At 39.3% G+C, this 21,421-nt stretch overlaps 3 protein-coding genes across 3 annotated transcripts; all 3 read left to right on the forward strand.

Moving 5' to 3' along the window:
- Positions 1 to 573: 573 nt before the first annotated feature.
- On the forward strand, positions 574 to 1,527 carry LOC103109994 (olfactory receptor 4C45-like). The gene has a single exon (XM_007519134.2). It carries the CDS (start codon positions 574 to 576, stop codon positions 1,525 to 1,527), a length of 954 nt encoding a protein of 317 aa, XP_007519196.2.
- A 9,962-nt stretch (positions 1,528 to 11,489) lies between these two features.
- Positions 11,490 to 12,815, forward strand: LOC103109906 (olfactory receptor 4C45-like). Its single transcript, XM_007519023.2, has one exon. It carries the CDS (start codon positions 11,517 to 11,519, stop codon positions 12,444 to 12,446), a length of 930 nt encoding a protein of 309 aa, XP_007519085.1. The 5' UTR covers positions 11,490 to 11,516; the 3' UTR covers positions 12,447 to 12,815.
- Positions 12,816 to 15,296: 2,481 nt separating this feature from the next.
- Positions 15,297 to 18,638, forward strand: LOC103109996 (olfactory receptor 4C45-like). The gene is made up of 2 exons (XM_007519136.2): positions 15,297 to 15,309; positions 17,707 to 18,638. Exon 2 carries the CDS (start codon positions 17,712 to 17,714, stop codon positions 18,636 to 18,638), a length of 927 nt encoding a protein of 308 aa, XP_007519198.1. The 5' UTR covers positions 15,297 to 15,309; positions 17,707 to 17,711.
- The last annotated feature ends 2,783 nt before the right edge of the window (positions 18,639 to 21,421 follow it).

The raw sequence follows: 21,421 nt of genomic DNA on the forward strand, positions 1-21,421 counted from the left end.
GATGCTGACTTCTCTGTCCAGAAATTTTTGAGTGAAAATATGCTGCTATCTTTATTGGTGGAGACTGTGGAAAAGAGAAAGCCGGGAAGAAAGAATTATACTTATTAAGATCTAGCATGTCTTAACTAGCATGTACTAATTCTTATAAATTCATATATAGAACATGTAAAAATATTCTTGTCTATAGTCAATGTTTACACCATACAGCAATGAAAATTTAAGATCATCTTACTTGAGTAAGAAACTTGGGAGACCTCTTGCTTATTTCATTCCATTTGTAAAATATCTGTAAGATTATATATTTAACCCACATCATTAATGTGTGAAGAAAGGTCAACTGTACAGATAATTCAAAGAAAGCCAATTATGAGATTGTTATGAGAAGAGTTTTAAAATCAGCCATAATTTAATATTCCTAAGAGCACTCTGCTTTTACTGTGGTGTTTTATTAATTTTTATAGTTTTCTAAAATGATCAAAACAAATAGAGGTGGTAGATATAGCAGCATAAGAACTAAATGGTTGATGTAATATTTCAATATTTAATTTAAAATAAATTCTTTGATTTTTCCAGATGGACCATGTACTCACAACCCAAACAGAATCAATGGGGGTTAACAATGTAACTGAGTTCATCCTACTGGGCCTGACCCAGAACCCAGTACTGCAGAAATTCTTACTTGTTGTGATTGTAATCTCCTATTTGATCACACTGGCAGGGAACTCAGTCATTTTGGTGACTATTTTTATCAGCCCTGCTCTGGGGTCTCCCATGTACTTTTTCCTGTCTTATTTGTCCATGTTGGATGTTTTTTATGCCTCTGTCGTGGCACCCAAGATGATGTTTGACTTGATCTCTAAGAAGAACACCATCTCCTTCAATGGCTGCATGACTCAGGTCTTTTCTGAACATTTCATCGGTGGGTTTGAGATTGTGTTGCTAATCATCATGGCCTATGATCGCTATGTAGCTATCTGTAAACCTTTACACTACATGACCATCATGAGCAGACAAGTGTGTGCCTACCTGGTGGTCACAGCTGGGATCTTAGGGTTTCTCCATGCAGGGATCCAGATTTTGCTCTTGGTCCAGCTACCATTCTGTGGTCCCAATATCATTGACCACTTTGAATGTGACTTAATACCTCTCCTGGAGCTGGCCTGCACAGACACTCGTGTTTTGGGACCACTAATCACAGCCAACAGTGGATCAATGTGTTTGCTTACTTTTTCTATGTTGGTTGCTTCTTATTTTCTTATTCTACGCTCGCTAAGGAAGCACAGTGCTGAGGGCCGTCGCAAAGCCTTGTCTACTTGTGTCTCCCATGTCACTGTGGTCATCTTATTTTTTGTACCTTGTACTTATCTGTACCTCAGACCCACAACTTCCTTCCCTGTTGACAAAGCATTAGCTATATTTTGCACCCTAGTAACACCCATGTTGAACCCTTTAATCTATACGCTCAGAAATGCTGAAGTGAAAAATAGCATGAAGAAACACTTGGGACAATGTTTCAGATGTTGTTAACTGGAGATAAGTAACTGCTGAAATTGGAGGAAATGGGGGGATGTGGAAGCTAGTGACATTTTACAGTGATTTGTTTCTCTTCTGATTCGATTAAACTTGAAGCATCCACTATTTGGATTGATTTTCTTCAACATCCTATAAACTCATGGAGGGCTGGCATACCTTTTTAAAGTAGCCAAAGTTTCAGGAGTTACAAAAAGTTGGCAAGCCTACATTTTTTTTCAAAGGAAAATTTTAACATAATCTAAATCCATTTGGGTTGAATACTCTTTATAGCAATAAATCATAAAATAAACACTTTGATAATTTTGGAAGCAAGAACACATGAGGAAAAAAGTACCAAGGGCAAACAAAAAGAATCATATTGGGTCCTGACTGTGGGTCTGAACCACATCCATAACAACGTGTTTAAATGCACTTTATATCTAGTAGTTTAGACAGGAAAAACTTTATTTAAACAGTATAAAATTGAACATCTATAAAAAGGGTAGTCTGTTATGGAAGAGATCTTTTAAAATTAAAATTATCAAGGCATACTTTTTCAGTTGGGACATTTATCCAAATTTTCCCACCACAGCATTAAAACTTTTTTTATCATGATATAGAAAACTAAAGACAGCATTTGCACACAAAAGTATTTTCAATTATTTAAAGATTTTATTGTGAATTTCATATGAGATGAGAGAGAATCAAATAAAGAAGAGCCAAAGCACCATTCTAATACATGCATTGCCAGAGAACTGACTAGAAAGTTTCAGGCATGCAAGTTCCACACTGGACCAGTTGAGCTATATCTCTGTTTCTCAAAGATACTTTTAAAATAATATTTACTTTTTCATTTTATTAAGAGGGGGTAGCCATGCAAGAGATCAGGACTCCGGATGGTAATTTTTTTAATATTTATTTTATTTATTTATTCTCTTTTGTTGCCCTTGTTGTTTTATTGTTGTAGTTATTATTGTTGTTGTCGTTGTTGGATAGGACAGAGAGAAATGGAGAGAGGGAGGGTAAGACAGAGAGGAGGAGAGAAAGATAAACACCTGCAGACCTGCTTCACCGCCTGTGAAGCGACTCCCCTGCATGTGGGGAGCTGGGGTTCGAACCGGGATCCTTATGCCGGTCCTTGTGCTTAGGCCGCTGCACTACAGCCCGACTCCCAGGATGGTAATTTTAAGATGACATTGTCACTAATCTCTAAAGTATAAAACTGTCTAGATAAAGGTTTCAAAGCAAAATTGACTAGCACATGAAATTTTACTAATACGTCTACAGAATTAAAGTAGGAAGCATTTGTACATTCAAGTTCGATTTTAGACACAGGCAAAGATAAAGAGTATTCTGAAAGCAAAACAACTTGTAGAAGAAATTAGCAGTAACATAAAAGGGAGGGAAGAAATTATAACTATATGACTATATGTCAACAACTGTCCTGTATATCACTATCTCCCCAATGTAGTGATTTACTAAAAAAAAAAAAAAAAAAAAGGAACAAGATTGGATGAAACAAAACTCTAAATCCTGATTATAGAAAAGAACTATATAGTGACTATTATGAAATTCTATGAGATTTGAAAATAAATCCTTTGAAATCAGAGTTCTGGGGTAAAGTGTGTTCAAATTATCCCCTTTGTCCAGATTTACCAACTTTGTAAATATGTGCAAACTATTTACAAACTATATGTGCACCTCTCTACCTGCCTTCTTATCCATGAAATGGAAAAATCACCATACTTTCTTAAATTGATTGATTTCACTTAACAAATGAGGTCAGTGGCAATTGCCCAGACACTTTTCAGTCCTCATATATGTCACAAGCACAGGGAAAAGTAGGGACAGCTCTGCCTGACAGAGGATCAAGACCACCCACCACTGTCCTTCACCAGCCATGATCACAGAGGGACCATCATCTGTCCTAGCACCAGGATGGTTCAAATATTCATATTCAACATCAAAGCATAATGTGAGATATTATCTTAGTAAAGACAATGGGTTCAGTGAAGGTTTGGACACTAATGTCCATGGATTGGAAGAAATAACTTCATCAAAATGTCTATTCTACCCAGAGACATATACAGACTTATTGCCATACTCATCAAGATCCCTCCAGATTTCTTTCAGAGAATCAAATAAAACCTATAGAAGTTTATCTGGAATCAGACAATACCTAAAATTTCCAAAGTAATCTTGAGAAAAAAAAAAAGAATGGAAGCATCACACTTCCCAATCTCAAACTATAGCATAAGGTTATTGTAATGAGAACTGTGGTTTTCTGGAACAAAATTAGATACACAAACCAGTGGAGTAGAACCGAGATCCTAGAAATAATCCCCCATGCCAGTGCACAACTAATTTTTTGATAGCAGGACCTGAAATATTAAATGGAGAAAGTAGAATCTCTTCAACAAAACTTTGTGGGGGAAACTGGGTTGAAGTGTGGAGAAGAATGAAATCAAACCTTCAAAATTTTTCACACACACACACACACACACATGAAAATGTAAAATGTATCAAAGATTTGGATGTTAGACAAGTTTATATTGAGAAGAGTTCTGCCAAAGTTTTCCCCTTGATGTGTAATGATTCCTGTAGCAACTGTGTTGAAAATAAGGAGAAAAGAAATGCTTCTACACTGCTGGTGGGAATGCAAATTGGTCTAACCCCTGGAAACACAGTCTTCAAATTTCTCAGAACTCTAGAAATGGGTCCTTCTTTACACCATCACTGGTCATCTCCATCAGGAACAGCATCGTGGACCCGCTTGGGGGCCTCTCTGGGACCTTGCCCTCAATGTGGAGCAACAATGGTAGGGATTGCCCCACTCTCTAAAGGAAGGCTGGCTTAGCATACTCTGCCACTAGAGGAAGACAGGTCCTGAAATGAGTGCAGCCTAGAATGTTCCTAGCCTTGACCACAGAATGCAAGCTCAGACCTACAGGGATGCAGAGGTAATGCAAGCTCCTGTGCTGAATATGGGCCCCAGGTCAGATGGATGAAGGTCAAAGTTAATGGTATTTATATACTTTCCCCATATTTTGAGAGCTACTCTCTGCCCTGATCCAGCTTTCTAGTCTAATTTCCAACTCTGACACCATCTCCCCAGACAATACCTTTAGCCCAGCTGCATGTTAGTTGTCAGGCTCAGGCAAAAATTACTGAAGTCATGAGCCCCTTGAAATATACTTAAAATAGACTTCCCAGCTTTTTCCAAAATGGAGACCCCAAATCTCATCTCTATATTATTACCTGATGATTAGACAATTTTTTCGGCTTTATACCTTAATACTTTTTAGCCACAATGTTGCAGATGCTACCATGACGCCAACCTGACTTCCTCGGGCAGATAACTCTATTAAACTCCACCTCCCCAGAGCCTAGGGAGTATGGAAAAACCTACCAATCCCCATGCCCAGTGGAGAAGAATTAAAGAACCCAGATGTCCCACCTTCTATACCCCATAAAGATCTTTGGTCCATACTCCCAGAGGGATAAAGAATAGGATAGCTTCCAGTGGAAGGGACAGGATGCAGAACTCTGATGGTGGGAATTATGTGGAATTGTATCCTTCTTATCTAGCAGACTTGTTGATCATAATTAAATCAATTAAAAAAATTTAAAAAAAAAAAAAGAAATGGGCCTACATTATAACCCAGCAATTTCTCTCCTGGGGGTATTTCCAAAAGACAAAAGTACATTCATCCAAAGATATCTTTGAGCACTTATGTTCATAGAAGCACAATTTGTAATAGTCAGAATTGGAAGCAACTTAGCTACTCAACAACAAAGGAGTGGAAAAGAAAGGTATGCCATTACACTAATGATGACTTTTTTTATTTTTTTAAACTTTCTTTTTTTCCTTTTTTATATTTATTTATCCACTTTTGTTGCCCTTGTTGTTTTATTGTTCTAGTTACTGATATTGTTGTTGTAGGATAGGACAGAAATGAAGAGAGGAGGGGAAGACAGAGAGGGGGAGAGAAAGACAGACACCTGCAGACCTGCTTCACCGCTTGTAAAGTGACTCCCCAGCATGTGGGAAGCCAGGGGCTCGAACCAGGCTCCTTATGCTGATCCTTGTGCTTTGTGCCACATAGGCTTATCCTACTGTGCTATTGCCCGACTCCCAATGATGACTCTTTAGTCACTATCAGGCCACCCCATCTTTTGGGGCCCAAGTCGGAGCGTCCTGGGATTCCCACACATGGGCCTAGACCTCGAATAGATCCCTCTCTCAATTGTCAATGGTCATCTCCATCAGGAACAATGTATTCGACCCCTTTGGGAGCCCCCCATAAGATCTTGCCCTCTATGTGGATCAACAATGATAGAGAATGTTCCATCCTCCAAAGAGAGGCTGGATAACATACTCTATCTCCCACCTGAGGAAGATGGGTCCTGAAATTGGTGCAACTTGAAATGTTGTTAGTCGTGAACACAAAATGTGAGCTTGGACCTACAGGGATGCAGAGGTTACATAGGCTCCTATGCTGAATATGGGCCCCAGATCAAATCAGTGGGGTTTACAGTCAACAATATTTATATAAATATCCAATATTTGGGAGCTACTCTCTACTCTGATCCAGCTTTCTAGCCCTTTTTCCAGCCATGACATCATCTCCCCAGATAATAACTTGAGTCCACATGCATATCAGATGGCAGGCTCGGGCAAAAACTAGTGAAGTCATGGGCCTTTGGAATATGCCTAAAATAGACCTACTAGCTATCTTCAAAATGGAGTCCCCAGATCTTCATCTGCAATATTCTTGCCTTTAGGTTCATGATTAATCAACAATTTGTTTGGCTTTATATGTTAACTCTTTTTCAACCACCAAGTTCCAGATGCCACCATGGTGCCAACTAGATTTCCCTGGGCACACAACCCCACCAATGTGTCCTGGAGCCCCACTTCCCCAAGTGCTCTGCCCCACTTGGAAAAGATGGAGGCAGGCTGGGAGTATGGATCAACCTGTCAATGCCCATGTTTAGCAGGGAAGCAATTTCAGAAGCCAGAACTTCCACCTTCTGCACCCCATAATGACCCTGGATCCATACTCCCAGAGGGTTAAAGAATAGGAAAGCCATCTGGGGAGGGCATGGGATATGGAGTCCTGATGGTAGGAATTGTGCAGAATTGTACCCCTCTTACCCTATGGTCTTGTTAGTGTTTCCATTTTATAAATAAAAATTTAAAAAAATGAAAGTTGTGCTATAAAGACATAATGGGAAACTACTCAACTATTAAAAATTATGAAGCCAATTCCTTCACCTCACATTGGATATAGTTTGAACGAATCATAAATGAGATAAGACAAAATGAGAATGAATACACAATGATCTCACTCACAGGTGAACTTAAGAAACAAAGATATAAGGTAAACTACAAAATAAAATGTGAACTAGGTTTGGTGTATTGAATCAAAAGAGGGAACACCTGGAAGGCACTGAAGTGAAATGACTGGGGGCTTTGTGGTCCAGGTGCATAATGGTAGAAAAGGACTTAAACCGGGGGTGAGAATGTTTTGCAGACATCTATCACAGGCATGTGAGATCTGTATCCCTATGTAAACAGTTGTACTCAGATGAAATGACTAACCCCCCCCAATTAAAGACTCATTCATTCATTAATTGACTAACAGTTCTCACTAATGATTAATCATTCTCATTAATGATGGAATTATTATTATTATTATCCTGCCCCATGTGATTCTATGAAAAAAAGAGAACAGATATCTTAGAGTCAGAGATTAATGATTTATTTCTCTAGACAGTTATGATTGCAGAGAAGAGCTCAGAAAGGTGTTTCCAGGAAGACATATCCACCCAAGGACTCAAAGGTTATGTGATGTTGACCTTACATTTCTCATGTTCTCAGAACTTGATAGAAGACTAAAACTCACAATAGAGTGAGCCAAAAAAAAAAAACAATTAAGAATTTTCCCATAATTATGAATCTGTCACCACCTTGCATGTGAATGCTAGTAGCAGTATATGACAAATGTTTATCCAAAGCTCAACTTTCTTTTTTCTTAGAGTTGGAGACAGACTAATGACAGAGATAGAGAATATAAGAGACCACAGCACCATAACTTCCTTCAGTGCAGTGGGGTCAGCAGTCAAGCCTGGGCTGTCTGCATGGCACAGCAGCATACTATCAAGTAAACGATTTCATCAGCTTCAACAGCACTTCTAAAACTGGCCTCTACTGTTGGCTGTTGGTGCCAAGGAAAGGAAATGAAAGACCTCAGTTTCAGTAAACAGGGCCAATTACTCATCCTCAGAGGACCCCAGAGGTCAGTGCATTCCTAGTACTTCAGGAGAGATTACTTAAACACTCTCCAGAGTCAGTGAAGAACTACAAAACAGCACATGTAAATAAATCATAGCTGCAGAGCCACTGGCCACCGAGAGATTTGTTAGAAGACAGAGTACTGAATTTAGGGTGTGTTAGAAAGAGGGCTTAGCTAGGGAGAAAAAGAAGGCTGTCTACACCAATCAAGTAAAATCCTGAGAAACAATAATCTGGCCAAATTGGTTTTAAAAAAAGTGTCTAACCAGTGAGGCTTGATATATATGCATATTTTGGCTCCTTAATACTTTGCAATTTAAATAATTCTTCATTGTTCCTTTTGGTCCTAATTTGAATTTAACATTTTCTAAGACCTGAAAAATCTATTTTGAATGTGAGTTTATATTTTCATAGGGAACCAAGAAAGAAAATTCTAGAATTATAGAAGTGTCCAAGTTACATGCCTTATTCTGAGTAAATCCAGACTAGCAACACATACCAAAATAACTTTTATTTAAAAGTCCAAAATTGGGAGACTTGTCTAAAGTTGAAATAATTTCCATGTCCCACTGTTCCTTCATAGAGTCTATCTGCAACTGTATGCCCATGCCTTAAGGGGAAGAAATCAATGACTGGTCTCCATCTAGAATCTGAGGGATATACAATCAACTAGATCCAGGTGAGTGAAAAAGAAAACTTTCCGAATTTAAGAAGACTGACTCAAGTTAGCCAGTTTATTCTCACTGATTTTACTTTTGTGTTTAGAGTCTGTGAATTGAAGATAAATTTGGGCACAATGACATGAAAATATGAGTACAAATCACAGTAGCCTTTCTAGATAAGAGGCTGTTGAAAAATATAAAACAATGTGGTTAACATTTACATCTCAGTGCATGCAGAGAAACAACATAGATTAGGCTTTCCTGAAAACTAACGTACCTTTTCCTCAGCATTACTGATGCTGAGAGGTCCCAGTGCTAATATCTGTGCAGAGAAATATTTTGGGGAAAATAAAAGTATTTTTGAAAGAACCAAAAGGGAAGAAATAAGCAGAAGTAATAAATACAATTATATTTTGACTAGCTTAGGGGATTCTTCAGAATCTCTGAGAGAGAATACATTAAGCCCTTTGGGGTTTGGCAAATAATACAGATTTAGTTAGAAAAGGCACTAAAGCCACCTTGTGGATTTGATCTCAGGAAGTGGGTAAAAATCTAACTCCAAACTCTACAAGGAATGGAAACTGTGTTTACTTGGGAAAAGAAAGGAGACAAGAAGGACTTGAAAAGAAAACATCATTAAAAAGATAGTATCTCCTATGAGGCACAAGGACCTGAGCAAGGATCCCAGTTCCCCTGGGCTCCCCACTTGCAGGGGGCTCATTTCACAATGGTGAAGCAGATCTGCAGGTCTCTCTGTCTCTCTCCCTCTCTATCTTCCCTTCCTTTCTCAATTTCTCTCTGACCTATCCTATTAAAAAATGGGGGTGGGGGAGCTCCAGGGAACCAGCACCAAGCCCCAGCAATAACCCTGGAGGCAAAAAAGAAAAGGACAAAAAAAAAGTAGTATCCCTTTGATACAAGCAGCATGGGCAGAAAGTAAGACTGTTCAGAAGTGAGAGGCATTCATGTTTTTAAACATCTTTGTGCAGCCCCCAGCATCTATGATTGACCAATTCATATTTATACAAGCTGACCTAGTCCTTGTGATTTATACGAACGAAGGTGGGTAGGCCCTGTGTCAAGTCACAGGGAGGTGTCTTACGCTAGCCATCTTGTCTCTTCATTTTGACTCATAATTAAAGTCGCCACTATCTTGAGTGTTATGGAATGAACACACAGACAATGAGTTAAGACCAGAATCGGTGAGTATGGGTGAATATGAAGTGGAGAAGGACGGGAAGGAAGAAAAGGAAGAGAAGGAAAAGGAGGGGGAGGAAGAAGAGGAAGAGGAGGAAAAGGAGGGGGGGGAAGAAATGGAGGAGTGATTATTTGTTTAATGTTATTAAGGGTAGAGACGAATTAATGTATTTAGGTGATCTGCATGTCTCAGAACAAATGTTTTGGCAACAATGATGTATGTGATCCTTCTCTCTCTTTTCCCCAAACTAGACAGCCTGCCTCACAATCTTTTTAGCAATATATACTAACTCTGGGAAATCCATGAACACATTATGAAACATATCTATTCTTGTGTAAGCTAGTATTTCCATCAACTAGCCATGGCTTTCCTTAATTTCTTATACAATAACAAAAAGGAAAATTGTACTATGACTGGTCATCCTAATGGTTCTGCTCTCTCAGTGAAGCACACAGGAAAACTTCAATACTCATTTCATTCTCTTGGTAAAATATGAGTGGATTAAATGTCACATCCAAATCACTATTCTATACAGCATTATTTTACTCTGCTGAAAGAGCAGTTTCAAAGAAATGCTGAGAGTGTTTCATGAACTTTTACATGAGGTACATCCCATGAAATGGGGAGTTCTTGTTGAGCCTGATATAAAAACCAGGCATGCAGAGTGGCGTTCCTCGATGACTCAAAAATATAGTTGCAGGGCAGTGCAGACGGCATATAGGTTAAGCATAAGATTTGTGTCTGAGACTCTGAGGCCCCAGGTGCAATCCCCACACCACTATTACCCAAAGCTTTTTAAAAAATGGATGTCTGGGGCCAGGCGGTGGCATACCTGGTTGAGTGTACATGTTACAGTGCTCAAGGACCTGGCTTCAAGCGCTTGGTCCCCACCTGCTGGGGGAAAGCTTTGCAAGTGGTGAAGCAGTGTGACAGCTGTCTCTCTGTCTCTCTCACCCCCTTCCATCTTGATTTCTGGCTGTCTCTATCCAATAAATAAAGATAATAAATTTTTTTAAACAATGGATATCTATATCTATCTATCTATCTATCTATCTCTCTCTCTATATATATATATGAAATTTCTATCACAATACACAGACACCCTCTGAAAGTCTGTACATTTATTTAACACAAAGGAACGCAATAGCTTCCAGAATATACCAGGGTTACATATATTATAGTAACATGAGGTAATTTTATTTCTGAAACATATTTGTTATTACAGTGCTCACCTACTTATAATATTCATACTAGTATGTAATTAAAACTTCAAAGTAATTTCTGGTTGACGGGGTTAGTTTACAATGAAAGCAAGATATCTGTGAAAAATTGAGAACAAGAAAGTTTAATATTCACTATACATACATTCAAACATACAGCTCACTTTTATGCTGCCATTTTAAGGGTTTTGTCACTATTTCACTAATATGAACACAGAGAAATTTAATCATCAGGGCTGAGTGGTGGCATGTTATAATGTGCAAGGACCCAGGTTCAAGGCCCCAGCACCCACCTGCAAAGGGAAAGCTTTGCAAATGAAGCAGGGCTGAGGGTGTCTCTCTGTCTCTCTCTTTCTCTATCTCCTCCCTCCTCTCAATTTCTCGCTATCTCTATCCAATCAATAAAGATAGTATAAAACTTTTAAAAATAAATTCAATCACCTTCCATTTTCCTTTACAACTATATACAAAGTAACATTTGTTTGAAGGTGTTACTCTGGGAACCCCTGTGAGCAGGACAGCAAAGATAATGTAATAGGTCCCTATTGACTATGAATTCTCATCAGCACTTAGTAATACTGTGATCATTGCAGCTGGATCATATTCCTGAAACTCCAGTGGAATCAATGGAAAAGATGAACAATGTAACTGACTTCATCCTACTGGGACTGACCCAGAACCCGGAACTACAGAAACTCTTGTTTGCTGTCCTTTTAGTTGTTTACCTGATCACACTGGCAGGTAATCTGCTCATCGCCATCACCATCTTCATCAGCCCAGCCCTGGGTTCCCCCATGTACTTTTTTCTCTCCAACTTGTCCATTATAGATGGTTTCTACTCTTCTTCCATAGCACCCAAAATGATCTTTGACCTGATCTCTGAAAAGAACACCATATCCTTCAGTGGCTGCATGACTCAGCTCTTTGCTGAGCATTTCTTTGCTGCAGCTGAGATCATTTTGCTAATTGCCATGGCCTATGACCGCTATGTGGCCATCTGTAAGCCCTTGCACTACAAGACCATCATGCGCCTCCCTGTGTGTGCTCTCCTCGTGGTCATGTCCGGGATGTTAGGGTTTCTACATGCAGGGATACAGCTGTTGTTCATGCTTCATTTACCCTTCTGTGGCCCCAATGTCATTGACCATTTTATGTGTGATTTAATACCTCTACTGGAGTTAGTCTGCACAGACACTCACACACTGGGGCCCCTGATTGCTGCCAATAGTGGGTCGCTATGTTTACTCACTTTTTCTATGCTGGTTGCTTCCTATATCGCTATTCTGTACTCCCTGAGGAGCTACAGTGCTGAGGGACGACGAAAAGCCCTGTCTACTTGTGCCTCTCATGTCACTGTGGTCATCTTATTCTTCGTACCATGTACATATCTGTATCTCAGACCCATGACTTCTTTACCCACTGACAAAGCTGTGACTGTGTTTTGCACCCTAATCACTCCTATGTTGAACCCTTTAATCTACACCCTCAGAAATGCAGAGGTGAAAAATGTTATGAAGAAACTCTGGGGGCAGAAGATAAAAATTGAAGATAAATAAATCTTGTGAGGGGGTCAGGCAGTGGTACAACAAGTTAAGCACACGTAATACAAGGTGCAAGGGCCCATGCAAGGATCCAGGTTTGAACGCCAGGCTCCCCACCTGCGTGGGGTGTGTGTGGGGTGGGGGGTGGCGCTTCACAAGTGAAGCAGGTCTGCAAGTGTCTATCTTTCTCTCTCGTGCTCTAACCTTCCCCCTCAATTTATCTCTATCCTATCAAAAAAAAAAAAAAAGCCACAGGAACAGTGAATTCGTAGTGCTGGCACAGAGTCCTAGCAATAACTCTGCAAGAAAAATAAATAAATAAATAAATAAATATTATGATTGCAGAACTGAGACAAAAAAATGTAAATTATTTTATAGTAATATATTCCCGTTGCTTGTTCATTAAATGTGTAACTGTCAATTAACCTACCTAGATCAATTTTCTTGAGAAGTACACAATTGTAGAGTTGATATATATAAAGTGCCATGTAGAGTCTTTAGGGCCTAGGGCAATGTTAGGAGCCCTAAAATATATCCAGTTCTTAAAATATGGATAAAAATAGTCTATATCCAATATGGATTACAGTAGTCACTATACCAGCACATCATAAAATACAATTTTTCCTGTTACACATGGAACAAAGTTCCCATTCCTACCAAAAGCACCAATGAGTTATCACAGTCAAAATTCTACCCTCATTATGAATTTGAATCAGATTTTTTTTTTGGTCATATCTGGAACATCACTATTCCAGGATGACTTTTTTTAGAGAGACAGAGAGGCAGAAAGAAACAGAGACAAAGATATCATAGCACCAATATTTCCTTCAGTGTGGTAGGGGCCAGGCTGGAACCTAGATACCCACAATGGCAATGTAGTCAAAACCCAAGTGAGCCAGCTATATTGCTGACCCTCAATAGGGATATTCTTTTTAAAAATGTATTTATTTATTTATTGTTGAATAGAGACCGAGAGAAATTGAGAGGGAAGGGGGAGACAGAAAGGGAGCGACACACAGAGACACCTGCAGCACTGCTTCAACACTCGTGAAGCTTTCCACCTGCAGGTGTCGACCAGGGGGCTCGAACCTGAGTCCTTGCACACTGCAGTGTGTGCGCTTAACCAGGTGCGCCACTGCCCAGGAATATTCTTGAACACTCTTTATATTCAAATCCACTGCTAGAATGAAGTTCTCCCTCTTCAAATTATGTGCTGCAGCACCAAGACCACTAGCAAGACTTTAATCTCCATCCCCCCAGTGTAGGGAAATTGTGAGGATGTGGTAGAGCTTAGCAGGGCTTGACCTGAGGGGTGTGTCTATCCTGTCAATCTCTCTCTCTACTGAGAGGTCAAGCAAGGAAGGACACAAGGACTCCAAGGGTTACCTCATCTTATCAGACTCCCTGCCTCACAAAGCACACTGCATTTTTCTGCCTCCAGGAGGCCAGCATTCCTTAAAACGTTAAGCCAACTCCTGCTCTCCACCTTGTATTCCTTGATACTATGGTCTGTCCTTTTATTATCTACATATCAATCTTCTGCTTTGTGTAACAAATGACTTAAGGCCTCCACTCTATTCCCCCACCCATTCTAGCAAGGAGTGCTCTGATTTGGGATGAAAATTATACTATAGTCCAGGCTCACCAATGTCAAGATGAGTCTCAAAGACCTCTACTGAAGCTTTCTAATTTACTTTACCAAAGTTTATTCCAATCAATAACTGTGTTCAGCCAAAAGATGTGTTCAGCCAAAGTTAGCTGGGCTTCTAAAACTGGCCTCTAATTATGATACCAGATGCCAAGTGGGAGAAAATCAAAGGCCTTGGCTAGTAACTTCAATAAAGATTACAACAGGGACAATTATAAAAATCTCTGAGTGCTTAAGATGATCAGTGCATTACCAAATCTTTTGCTTTGGGTCTATTTTAAGAGTTTTCACTGAAGTAAAAAATCCCAGTGAGTGAATATATAATAGCAGTCTAGCTATATATCAGCAACCTGAAACTTTATTTGGGAGACACTGCCTCCAACTCATTTTGAGTTAGAAAACTAAAGCCAAGAACAGCATTGGATCTCCCCACATTGTTGATGATCTATTCAGGAAGCATATTTGACATTACTGATTTGAGAAAACCATGTCCAATGAGTTGACTGATTTGCTTAAACATATTTAGGTTTCATATGATAGTATTCCTGATTTAAAGAATTTTTTCTCATTTTCATATTTTCTACAGTTAAAAGAAATTTGAAAAGAATCTATGTTGAAGATAATTTCTCACTTTCATAAGAAGCCACAAAAGTGAGTAGCAAATAATTTCTAGAGCAATGGAAGTTACCTTTCTGAAAACCCTTAATTTTCTGAACAAATCCTGCTGATAGTAGGAAGCAAAATGAACTAAAATGAATTGCAATTCTGGGAGGTCTGTCTATAAAGGTAAGAAGTCCAGCAAACCATCTGTTGAGTCAAAGAACCTAGTTGTAGTTCTACAGCCTGGGCTCTGAGGCCTGGGGTCAGCCTAAAAGCTAGAGAATCCACAGCCTACTAGATGTAGGTCATTGATAACTAAATCTCTTTCTCCATATTTTTAATTGATAATTTAATCACACTCTTTTCACTGAGACTTATTTGGTCATTTGAATCTGTGATTTAAAAGTTAATATTTTCCTCTAAAATTGCATTTGGACACGTGACTTGAAAATATCACTAGACAACACACTATCTGTAATGTTTCCAGACAAGAACTGGAGTAACTAAAATAATCACTCTCATACTATCATGTTTAATATGTATGTTTTAGTATGTAGCTAAGTTCTGAAAATTCTTATTAGTAATAATTTCAGATTCTTTTTTCCTTTCCTTATTTCCATGTCACTGTGAGTAAGTTAATCACACTGTGATTAGAGTACTGATATGCTATCATCATCTACAAAAGAGTTGCTGATAGTAATAAATTGAACTTTCTGAAACTAAAGATATCTCTGCCACTTTTAGTGAAATTGACAGGTCATGATACTGACTTCTGTGACCAGAAAATATTTGTGCAAATGTACATGGATATATTTATTGAAAGAGACAATGAAAAGAGGAAGAGAAGAAAAAACTAAGCTTCTTAAAATCTAGTATGTCTAATCCATTTAAAAATACTTTTTTATATACTCACTGTTTCTACCAAACAGCTATGAAAAATTCAAGTTCATTTTAATTTATTAACATTGTGCTAGAAAGGAAATTTTATGTCAATATTTTCTGACAAGCATTTATATCTTCTCAGTAAAAAACAAACCAATGAATTTTCTTGCTCATTTCATTAATAACAAGTGAATATGATTACATAGTTAATTTACATCCTTATTCTGGTATATATTTAATCTACGCCATTAGTCTATAATGTGAAGAAAGACCAATAGCACAGATTATTCATCTAAGAAATATAGACAAGTTATCACAGAAATTTGTACCACTTACATGTCCTCATCCAAATAAGATGAAAGAGTGAGTGAGTGTCATAATAAGTCAGAACTAGGATTTAGAGCTGTAGAGTGAATGTTTCTCAGTGAGCTGTTATAAATATGATTTCTTATCATTTTTATTTTTTTATTTTCCCTTTTGTTGCCCTTGTTTTTTTATTGTTGTTATTGACATAGTTGTTAGGACAGAGAGAAATGGAGAGAGGAAGGGAAGACAGGGAGGGGGAGAGAAAGACACCTGCAGACCTGCTTCATCATCTGTGAAATGACTCCCTTAAACGTGGGAAGCCAGGGGCTCCAACGGGGATCCTTACCCCGGTCCTTGCACGCTTAACCCGCTGCACTACCGGCTAAATCTCCAAGATAGACACCACACCTGCAGACCTGCTTCTCTGCTTGCGAAGCAACCGCTTGCAGGTGGGGAGCTGGGGGCTTAAACCGGTATCCTTACAACCATCCTTGAGCTTCACACTATGTGCACGTAACTCGCTACACTACCGCCAGCCTCTTATCATTTTATAAGGGGGAAAAAGCTACATCTGCAGCTCTCTGTGTCAGCAGGAGCATTCACTAACAGAATAATTGCTCACACTACATGTACACAGTTAGTATAAAAATAATAAGGTTTTGGTGTTTGTTTTTAAATTACCTTTTTGTTTGTTTTTCCACCAGGGTTATTACTGGGGCTTGATGCCTGCACTATGAATCAAAATAGGACAGAGAGAAATTGACAGGGGAGGGAGAGTAGAGAGACAGAGAGACACCTAAAGTATTGGCTTCACCACTTGTGAAGCTTCCCCCTGGCAGGTGTTAAGCAGGAGCCTGTACCTTGGTCCTTGAGCATGGTAACCTGTGTATTTAACCAGGTGCACCATCACCTGACCGCCCCCATAATAAGGTTTGACCCTCATGTCTGATATACACAACTGACTTTTAAGAGAATACTGTGTTGGGGCTGGGGAGATGACTTAATGGGTATGAAAAGACTATCAGGCTTGAGGCTCTGAGAACCCAAGTTTAATCCCTAAGCCACCATATGCCAGAGCTGAACAGTGCTCTGGAAAAGAGAGAGAGAGAGAGAGAGGGAGGAGAGAGAGAGAGAGGGATTGTGTTCAAGTGACTGTCCTATTCATGTGGATTGAAAAGTTTCAGCTCAAATAATGAAATTTATCTTCAAAACACAAAGAAAGGCAGGTGTGAGATTCTTTGAACTAAGAACACAGCCAGGAAGTCAACTGGAAGGTAACAGTTCTTCTTTTAAATTTTTTATATTTATTTATTTTCCCTTTTGTTGCCCTTGTTGTTTTTTATTGTAGTTATTATTGTTGCTGTTATATGTCATCGTTGTTAGATAGGACAGAGAGAAATGGAGAGAGGAGGGGACGACAGAGAGTGGGAAAGATAGACACCTGCAGACCTGCTTCACCACCTGTGAAGCGACTCCTCTGCAGGTGGGGAGCCAGGGGCTCAAACAGGGATCCTTAACTCTGGTCCCTGCGCTTGCTCCACTTGCGCTTAACCCGCTACACTACCGCCCGACTCCGGAAGTTAATAGTTCTTATAACACTGCTTTAACTGCAGTATTTCCAGTGTATTGTCACCACTCATTATTATAACAAAGAGTAATTTAATGTTCTTTCACTTTTACAGCATGCTACAAAATTACAAATGCAAGTGGATGGTGTGGGTACACCTGTGTCACACAACATAATTAAATGGTTGATGTCAATTTTAGTATCTAACTTAAAATATTACTAAGAAATTCTGTGATCTTTGCAGATGGACTATGTACTCACAACCCAAACAGAATCAATGGGGGTTAACAATGTAACTGAGTTCATCCTACTGGGCCTGACCCAGAACCCAGTACTGCAGAAATTCTTACTTGTTGTGATTGTAATCTCCTATTTGATCACACTGGCAGGAAACTCAGTCATTTTGGTGACTATTTTTATCAGCCCTGCTCTGGGGTCTCCCATGTACTTTTTCCTGTCTTATTTGTCCATGTTGGATGTTTTCTATGCCTCTGTCATGGCACCCAAGATGATGTTTGACTTGATCTCTAAGAAGAACACCATCTCCTTCAATGGCTGCATGACTCAGGTCTTTTCTGAACATTTCATCGGTGGGTTTGAGATTGTGTTGCTAATCGCCATGGCCTATGATCGCTATGTAGCCATCTGTAAACCTTTGCACTACATGACCATCATGAGCAGACAAGTGTGTGCCTTCCTGGTGGTCACAGCTGGGATCTTAGGGTTTCTCCATGCAGGGATCCAGATTTTGCTCTTGGTCCAGCTACCATTCTGTGGTCCCAATGTCATTGACCATTTCCTATGTGACTTAATGCCTCTGTTAGAGCTGGCCTGCACAGACACTCATGTTTTGGGACCACTGATCACAGCTAACAGTGGATCAATGTGTTTGCTTACTTTCTCTATGTTGGTTGCTTCTTATTTTCTTATCCTACGCTCGCTAAGGAAGCACAGTGCTGAGGGCCGTCGCAAAGCCTTGTCTACCTGTGCTTCCCATGTCACTGTGGTCATCTTATTCTTCGTACCTTGTACTTATCTGTACCTCAGACCTATGACTTCCTTCTCCACTGACAAAGCTGTAACTATATTTTGCACCATAGTAACACCCATGTTGAACCCTTTAATCTACACTCTCAGAAATGCAGAAGTAAAAAGTGTCATGAAAAAGCTCTGGGATCAGAAGATGAAAACTGGAAATAAATAAATATGATAGCAGAGGAGACGGTGAAGCTAGTGATATTTTAAAGAGATTTGTTTCTCTCCTGATTTTATTAAACTTGGAACATCCAGTACCCTATTCAGAGTAATTTTCCTCAAGATGTCATAAACTCATGGAGGGATGGCATACTCATCAGAACCTTAGGCATGAAAGTCATTTTGCATAACCATAATGCTATCTCCCAGCCCAGTATACTTCTTATTTCCCTCAGCTTAGAGATTTATAAATACTCTCCCACCATATGTATCAACCTGCTCATACCCATGTTTAGCGGGGAAGCAATTTCAGAAGCTGGACCTTCCACCTCCTGCATCCCAGAATGACCTTGGGTCCATACTCCCAGGGGGTTAAAGAATAGGAAAGCTATCAAGGGAGGGGATTGGATATGGAGTTCTGGTGGTGGGAATTGTCTGGAGTTGTACCCCTCTTATCCTATGGTTTTGTCAGTGTTTCCTTCTTATAAATAAATAATAAAAATTACTCTCCCACCACATTTTTAAAATTTCTTATATACTTATGATAGATAATACTAAAGACAGCATCTGTACACAAATATGCTTTTTTATATTGCCTAATAACTTCCAGTAATTTTCTGCTGGATTCTTTAGGTCTTTCTATGTATACTATCATATCATCTGCAAATAGTGAGAGCTTGACTTCTTCCCTTCCAATCTGTATTCCTTTGATTTCTTTCTCTTGCCTGATTGCTATGGCAAGAACTTCCAATACTATGTTGAAGAGTAATGGTGATAATGGACAGCCCTGTCTAGTACCCGATCTGAGGGGGAATGCTTTCAGCTTCTGTCCATTGAGTATGATGTTGGCTGTAGGTTTGCTATATATGGACTCCACTATCTTGAGGAATTTCCCATCTATTCCCATTTTTTGTAGAGTTTTGAGCATGAATGGGTGTTGGATTTTGTCAAAGGCTTTCTCTGCATCTATTGAGATAATCATGTGGTTTTTGGCTTTGCTTTTATTGATGTGGTGAATGACACTGATTGACTTACAGATGTTAAAGCAGACTTGCATTCCTGGGATGAATCCCACTTGGTCGTGATGAACAATCTTTTTGATATGTAGCTGTATCCAGTTGGCCAAGATCTTGTTTAATATTTTGGCATCTATGTTCATCAGCGATATTGGTCTGTAGCTTTCCTTTTTTGTTCTGTCCCTATCAGCTTTTGGTATCAGGGTGATGTTGGCTTCATAGAAGGTGGAAGGGAGTATTCTTGTTTCTTCAATCTTATGGAATAGTTTAAGAAGTATGGGTATTAACTGTTTCCTGAAAGTTTTGTAGAATTCGTTTGTGAAGCCATCTGGTCCAGGACTTTTGTTGTTGGGAAAGATGCTTTTTTAAAGGTTTATCTTATCCTATGAGTTGGAGAGTTTCACATCAGGCAAAGTGAATAGATAGAGATGCCAGAGAGGTACTTTGGTATAAGCAGTACCAGAGAACTGAATGGACAGCTTCAGGTATGTTCCACACTCCTAACAGTTGAGCTCTGTTTCTGACTGCCAAAGGTACCTTTTAAATATTTATTTCTTCCTTTACTTATTTAGAGGCAGGTAGCCATGCAGGAAATCAGATTCAGGACCTCATGCTTGCAAGTCCTACCCTCTTCCTGTTTTGCTACCTCCCAGGCTACTTAAGGAAGTTTTACAAGTGACATTTTCACTATTCCCTACAGTATACAATTGTCTGCATAAAGAGTCAAAGCAGAACTGAGTGCAAGAAACATGAGTAATGATGTCTACAGAATTAAAGTGGAAAAATACCTGTACATTTTAAAAGATTTTTTAATATTTATTTATTCCCTTTTGTTGCCCTTGTTTTATAGTTGTAGTTATTATTGTTGTTGTTATTGGATAGGACAGAGAGAAATGGAGAAAGGAGGGGAAAATAGAGAGGGGGAAAGAAAGACACCTGCAAACCTGCTTCACCGCTTGTGAAGCGACTCCCCTGCAGGTGGGGAGCCAGGGACTCGAACAGGGATTTTTACGCAGGTCCGTGAGCTTTGCGCTTAATCCACTGCACTACCTCTGGACTCCCAGTATCTGTACTTTTAAATTGTATAATAGAGGCAAAGGAAAAGAAGATTCTGATAGCAAAGTAATTGTTAGAGGAAATTACCAGGGACATAAAGGCAAGTAAGAAACTGTATCAATGTATCATCAACTATCTATTAAAACACTCTTTCCCCAGGGGGTGGGCAGTAGCACAGCAGATTAAGCACACAGTCTGAAGCATAAGGACTGATGCAAGGATCTCGGTTCAACCCCCCCCCCCCCCGGTTCCCCACCTGCAGGGCAGTCCCCTAACCAAGTGCTGAAGCGGATCTACAGGTGTCTATCTTTCTCTCCTCTTCTCTGCCTTCCCCTCCACTCCCAATTTCTCTCTGTCCTATACAAAAACAATGGAAAAAATAATGGCTGCCAGGAACAGTGGATTTGTAGTGCAGGCAACCTGTAGGAAAAAAAAAACATTATTTCCCCAACAAAATAAATTTTCAAAAAGAGCAGGATTGTATCATAAAGCTTATTAAACAATCAAACCCTTCATTATATAAAAGGCCCATACTGTGGCCATTATGAAATCCTTAGAGTTTTGAAAATAGATGCTTTCAAGTCAAAGTTTAAGGTCAAATATGTTTGAATTCTCATCTTTTTCAAAGCCAGCCAGCCTTGTAAACATAAGCAAGCTATTTCACCTCTCTACCTGCCTTATCTGTAAAACAGGGAAAATCATTATATATGTCTTTAAATTG

The sequence above is a fragment of the Erinaceus europaeus genome, chromosome 17, assembly GCF_950295315.1.
Source record: "Erinaceus europaeus chromosome 17, mEriEur2.1, whole genome shotgun sequence".
NCBI classification, from domain to species: Eukaryota; Metazoa; Chordata; class Mammalia; order Eulipotyphla; family Erinaceidae; genus Erinaceus; species Erinaceus europaeus.